This window comes from Chelonoidis abingdonii, chromosome 1, assembly GCF_003597395.2.
Source record: "Chelonoidis abingdonii isolate Lonesome George chromosome 1, CheloAbing_2.0, whole genome shotgun sequence".
In the NCBI taxonomy this organism is placed as follows: domain Eukaryota; kingdom Metazoa; phylum Chordata; order Testudines; family Testudinidae; genus Chelonoidis; species Chelonoidis abingdonii.
In genome coordinates this window covers 8,184,023-8,190,022 of record NC_133769.1, presented here as the reverse complement: position 1 = coordinate 8,190,022, position 6,000 = coordinate 8,184,023, and the positions used below count along the sequence as shown (strand labels likewise).

Below are 6,000 nucleotides of genomic sequence, written 5' to 3'. Positions count from 1 at the left end.
AACTTAAAGAAAAAATAACTAACCCCATACCATTAGAGTTTCTATACCCTGAAAAGGGATAATAGCCAGAAATTCCCTGAGGTCTACTTGAGACTTTGCTATTGTCAATCTCTTACATGGAAGGAATTAAAATAATCCATTTAGGGGTGGACTACAGAATGCTAAAGTAGGTAATTTTAAAATGGCCACTCAACAGCAGTCAGATTGTAGCCATTTTTGGATCCTGATTGTTCTCTTACAACCAGTACTAACGCCCTTGACTTCTGATCTAGTCCAGAGCAAGTGAAAGGAGAATCAGGCTGCTCATTTCTACTGTCCAAGGCTGGATTCAACCTTGTGACCTGGTGAAAGGCTTTATCTCCCCTTCTTAAGCTCATGAGCCATTCAAGCCTCCTGATAATGATTCTTTGATGATATTACTGCAAAGATAATTCATAAAAAAAATGATCTGAGTTTAGGAAAACAACCCTGAAATAGCAAACAAACAAAAACAAATTCCTGAAATGCAGAAGTGGCAAATGTGAGACTTTTCCATTTGTATCTCAGTTGCACAATTTAATCATTTAAATGTGAAAAGTTCTGATTCACCGAACACAGGGGGAAAATGATAAACAAGTTACCAAAAGCTAAGTTCTTTACTGTGCACCCAAAGCGAAGAGGACCAAAGACAGTATATTTTGTGTGTGTCTATGATACAGGAAAAACAAGAATAAGTTTTAAAATGTCGAATGATCCAAAATTAGAAATTAAAACCAAGAACAGTCTTGGCTAATGTGTTGACTGGTAATTAGGGATAGAATATAAATGAGGTGGCATGGAACAAAGAAGGTAACAGTGCACTTTTAATAAACCAATTTCATCCATATCTCCACTGATTTGCAATTTAACAGTCATATCAGGAAAACCTAATTTCTTTAACTAGACAAGATGTTTTAAAAAACATGACTAATTCACTCTCATTAATATCAATTTAGATGGCATTTTAAAAAAAGTAATTTGTAATATCTGTGCAACAGGTTAAATGTTTGCATTCTAAAACTCAAGATGCTTATCACTATCCAGAGTAGGAGCACCCGACAATTAAATGATGACAGCCGGATTTATCCTATAGCTTTTGAAACATAAGGCATAATACTTAAAATGTAATGCTATATACTTGATTTACCTCTCAGACACACTGTACTAAAATATCTCATACTGTCACAGTTTAGTGGCATTCTAGAGAATTATTTCTTTGTTTAAAATGGAGAATAAAACATACATTTCCATAGCGTACTTTATTTGTCTTTGCAAGGTAATACTGATTAAAAGATACACTAAAAGAAAACATCACAACAAACACAAAATGGCACAGTATGCTTTCTAGTCTTTATGGAATACGAACGACACTTCCTTTTTCTAAATGCGAGCGCAATCATTTTGACAAATACAGAAACACTTGCAAATAAAAGGAGCCGCTCCAGCTGTAAATTAAAACTCAATTGCTACCATTAAAACTGGTTGAGCCCATTGCATTAGGTCCCGATTCAGAAAGACACTTCAGTACCTGTCTCACTATGCATAAGAACAGTCCCAATTCCATGCACTGGGATTACTCCCCTCTTAGAGTTACACGTACCCTTAAGTACCTTCCTGAATCAGGGACTTAAACAGAAGGTTGGTTGGTTGGTTTCATTAGTGGGCCACCTGGAAAGCTCCTTTTGAGGGTGAGTCTATCACGATCCTTTAAAGCCACAGTAATGGCCATAAATCATACAGAATTTTCATACCTGCTAGGATTAGACACTCAAAAAAACCCCAAACCCATAAACCTTAAAAAAAAACAAAAAACTTTATAAATATCAGGTATTTACATGAGAGAACGTCTTTTAATGAGAAGTGTTTTTACACGCTGATGAAATATACAAGCAATGAAAAGGTACACTGACAATGACTAAAAACAAAAAGTATAAAATATATTACAGGTCCACTGAAAACAATTCACATGGAAGAAAAAAAAAACCTGACACAATAGAAACTTTCTTTTAAAAAATAGAAGATATTTCACAAAAGCTTGAACATGTTTATTTTATGTTAGTACTAAAAATCAAGGAAAAAAGCTTCATATATTCTTATCACAAAAATATTTACCAGCCACTTGTTTTATTTTCATGTTATGATTATCTGGCTATGTAGGGATAGAGCTTTGAAAACTGTATTCTGACTACAGAAATCATTCCAGTAGGCCTCCTTAGATTACAGTTACTGCAATTTACGTATTTCTCCTCTCTGTTAACACCATAATGCAAAGGCTCAGGAGAGAATAAAAACAAATCAAAAAAGACAGAGGAGATATCTTTATTTACAACATTTGCCATTGCTGATGCCGATCTGCAAGAGCGGGAACTGTATCGTTAACTATTTAACCCTTGGTGAGGATTTCCTTCAGTAAGTGAAAGCCAGTGACAGAACATACTAAAATCTAAGCCACTGCGGCTCACGCACAGTTTGGAAAAAACAACAGTCCAGAATGGACAGTGTATTTTTGTTCCTGATTCATTCAGGAGTCAATCCATAAAACCTGATGACGGATGATGAGGCAGAAGCACAACAAATCTGTCTACCAAGGAGTCAGGGCAGAAGTGCTGAAGTGACTGTACAACTTAAATCCATCGCGAAGACTTCAGTGTGCTCTGTGCTTCCGCTTCTTATGTTTTTTATCTTTCTTTTTGCTGGCACACTTAGAACAGAACCACTGCATTTCTTCGGGAGGTGCAGCCGTAATTCCAACACAAAGCCTATAAATTTGACAAAAAACCCACAGGCTCTCAGTAAATCAACACGTTACTTTTCTTTCTTATCCATACAGGATGAACTTTTCAGATAGGAAACAGAATCTGACTAAATTTTTTAGCCCCAAACCCCACAGCTTGGAAATTTAAACCCTCTTGTTTTGAAACAATGAATTTCTTAGAATGCCACTTAGATAAGAAACTTTTTTTTTTTTTTGTAAAATAATATGAGAAGTCTACTGCTTTCGGGTGTAATAGGCCAGATTTAAAAAGATGCCACATCATCGTTTAAATCGTTTGTGGAAAAGCCTTTTGATCTTGTTTAGCTGTCTCAAAAAAAAATACCTATAAAGTGATTCACTTAAAAAAAAAAAAAGGATGTGCTTCAAAATGTGTTTTTTTCATATAATAAGCCCATAACTTGAAACTTTATAGCTATGTTCATGGTGTTTACAGTCCTATTGTTCTTAGAGTATGTACCTGTATCTAACATTATAACAGTTTCAAAACTATTAGTATTGGTTTTAGCAGAACATTCTCCTATGAATTCTAATGGACACAAAGAAGAAAGATGGGCACCCATACAACTTAAAATTTACTTTTGCAAACTTCCAAAGTAACAAAAGATAAAAGTAAAATCTTCCAAATTACTAGTTGAAATGAAAAGGAACTGCCCAAATACGATTCTAGCTTTTTGTGAATAACTAGGTGGTTTCTAGGACAGCAGCAAGGTGTGAAAGAACGGCACAAAAGAAGAGGTTACAACAACTTACCAGTGATACCAATCATCACAGTCATCACAGCCTATCATTGGACTGCCATCATCAGCTTTGTTGCAGCCAGGACAGATCCAGATCTGGTTACCCCATTCATCTCGGATCTGGTATAAAAAGGGAGGAAAAAGTTGATTCTTTTTAATGTCAAGTAAGCAAATATAACTGATTTCCTTAAAGTTACATTTCCTGTTTATCAGTCAAAGCTATCTAATGTTCACTCTACTCCTAGAAAGTATACCTAAGAATACTCTAACCACAAGTGCTTGGCAATACCATTCTAACTGATTTTGCTATACTGGATTCGGATGGTAAAAACAAACACTGTTTTACACTGCTCTGTAGACCAGTAAAGCCAGTTAAACCTCTTGACCCAAGAGAATAGTCATTCACTTAAAGCAATCACCATGGCTTAACAGTACAGAATCTTAGCTGTTGATACTCTCCCAGTGATCCAAAAACTGATTTCTTTTTTAATTTTACACTGCTTATGGATAGAACAATGGTAGCCCCTTGCATAAGATAATATTCTTACACGTATGTAATAAATACAGTGCAACGTGCATATATTGCCTTATTACTTATTAGCCAAACTCAACTAGCTGATAAGATCAAGGATATAAAAAAGTTGTTACTGAGTAACTTTCCATTCCTTTTATGACATTGATGTCACAGTACAATTTACTAAAGGGTAAATGTAATGAGAGAGGCAGATCATTTACAATATTAAGCAATTGTTTACTAAATTCATCTCATTCAATGTCGTATGATGAATTTTGGGGGGGTATTATTTCTAGTTTAAATCACATTTAAAAATTGTAATTTCAAGATTGTTTCATTACATTGGTCTTTTGTATTGTTTGGTAAAATCTAAACATTCACAAAACCAATTTAATAAAATGCAATTTAATAATAATAAGTTCATATGCAACTGTCAGAGGATCTACACTGATTTAATCACTTCTGTGACTTAACAGTATTTAGAACAGGACTTCATGTATTTTCCTTTCAATATTTGCTAGAACACATGGTCATATCTCCTGTGTAGTACAGAGAATAACTTTTTTTGTTACCTGCAAAAGGCTTAGAAGAATGATATTAAGAATAAGTAGTTTAAAAATAACAAAGGGTATTAAAAAGAAAAACTAAGCACATTTTGGTCTGGAAATCTCAGATTCACCATCCAAGGAAATCAGTGAAAATGCACAAGGGCTGCATTCAGTTTATAATTCATGACTGACATCTCTTAGCTTCTAGGAAAGCCCTGTAGTTTTTTGTCATTCAAAAGTAGATTGCAGAAAGCACAGGGAAATATGATGCAGCGCACTATTCTACACTGACAGAGAGCTGGAGTTTGGTCTGAATGATTGTAACGATCATTCAGCTCTGTGTATCAAATCTCACTCTGAAAAGTCATTTCGTTTTGGTGCAAAAATGTTTGCTTCTCGTGTAAACTGGCTGTTTGGACTTTTGGATGTTAGGGTCACACAAAATATTTTCTCTGAAGGAATCAAAGCTAAGAAAGAATCACACACCGTCACTCCGCTGCAAGCAAACAATGCTACAGCCTAGGGGAATGCAGATTACAACCAATTATAACCTGGCTGACCAGTCTTGGCAATAAAATGCCTAGCAAAAGTAGTACTGCCCTTCCAAGATAGGCACCAACTCTTTGTAGGAGTCTAATCTGGGAAGTTCACTGTCTTCTTATATAAATCACCACTGCGATCACCTAGTCTGACCTCCTAAATAATACAGGCCATAAGATTTCTCTGAATTAATTTCTGATTGAACGAGGACACACCTTTCAGGAAAACACCCAATCTTGATTTAAAAATTGCCAGTGATGGAGACAGTACCACAACCTTTGATAAGTTATTCCAATGGTTAAATACTCTCACTGTTAATAATTTGTACCTTATTTCTAGTCTGAATTTGTCTGTTGTCAACCTCTGTCCACTGGATCTTGTTATATTTTTGTTTGCTATATTGAAGAGCCCTCTATTATCATACCCATGTAGGTACTTATAGATTGTGATCAACTTCCTCTTTGTTAAAGTAAGCAGATTAATCCCCTGGAGTCTTGCACTATTAAGTATGTTGTCTAATCCCTTCATCATTCTCATGGCTCTTCTCTGAACCCTCTCCAATTACAAACATCTTTCTTGAACTGTGGACACCAGAACTGGACACAATATTCCAGTAGCCCAATACAGGGTAATATAATCTCCGTACTCCTACCTGATATTCCCATTTATACATACAAGGATCACTTTAGCTCTTTTAGTCAGCATTGCAATGGGTGCTCATGTTCAGCTGATTATTCACCATGATCCCAAGTCCTTCTCAGAGTCAGCGCTTCCCAGGATAGTCCTCCATCATGTAAGTGCGACCTACACTCTTTGTTCCTAGATATGACTTTACGTTTGGCTGTATTAAAACACGTATTGCTTGCT

The 6,000-nt window shown here is 35.5% G+C and overlaps 1 protein-coding gene across 1 annotated transcript in view; it reads right to left on the bottom strand.

Moving 5' to 3' along the window:
* Positions 1-829: 829 nt before the first annotated feature.
* Positions 830-6,000, bottom strand: part of TAF3 (TATA-box binding protein associated factor 3) — a 135,357-nt gene continuing 130,186 nt past the window's right edge. Inside the window, exons 6-7 of the mRNA XM_032773327.2 lie at positions 3,545-3,651; positions 830-2,777 (exon numbers count right to left, since the gene is read on the bottom strand). Coding sequence (XP_032629218.1) covers positions 2,663-2,777; positions 3,545-3,651 — 222 coding nt within the window. The 3' untranslated portion in view covers positions 830-2,662. The remainder of the gene's footprint in view (positions 2,778-3,544; positions 3,652-6,000) is intronic.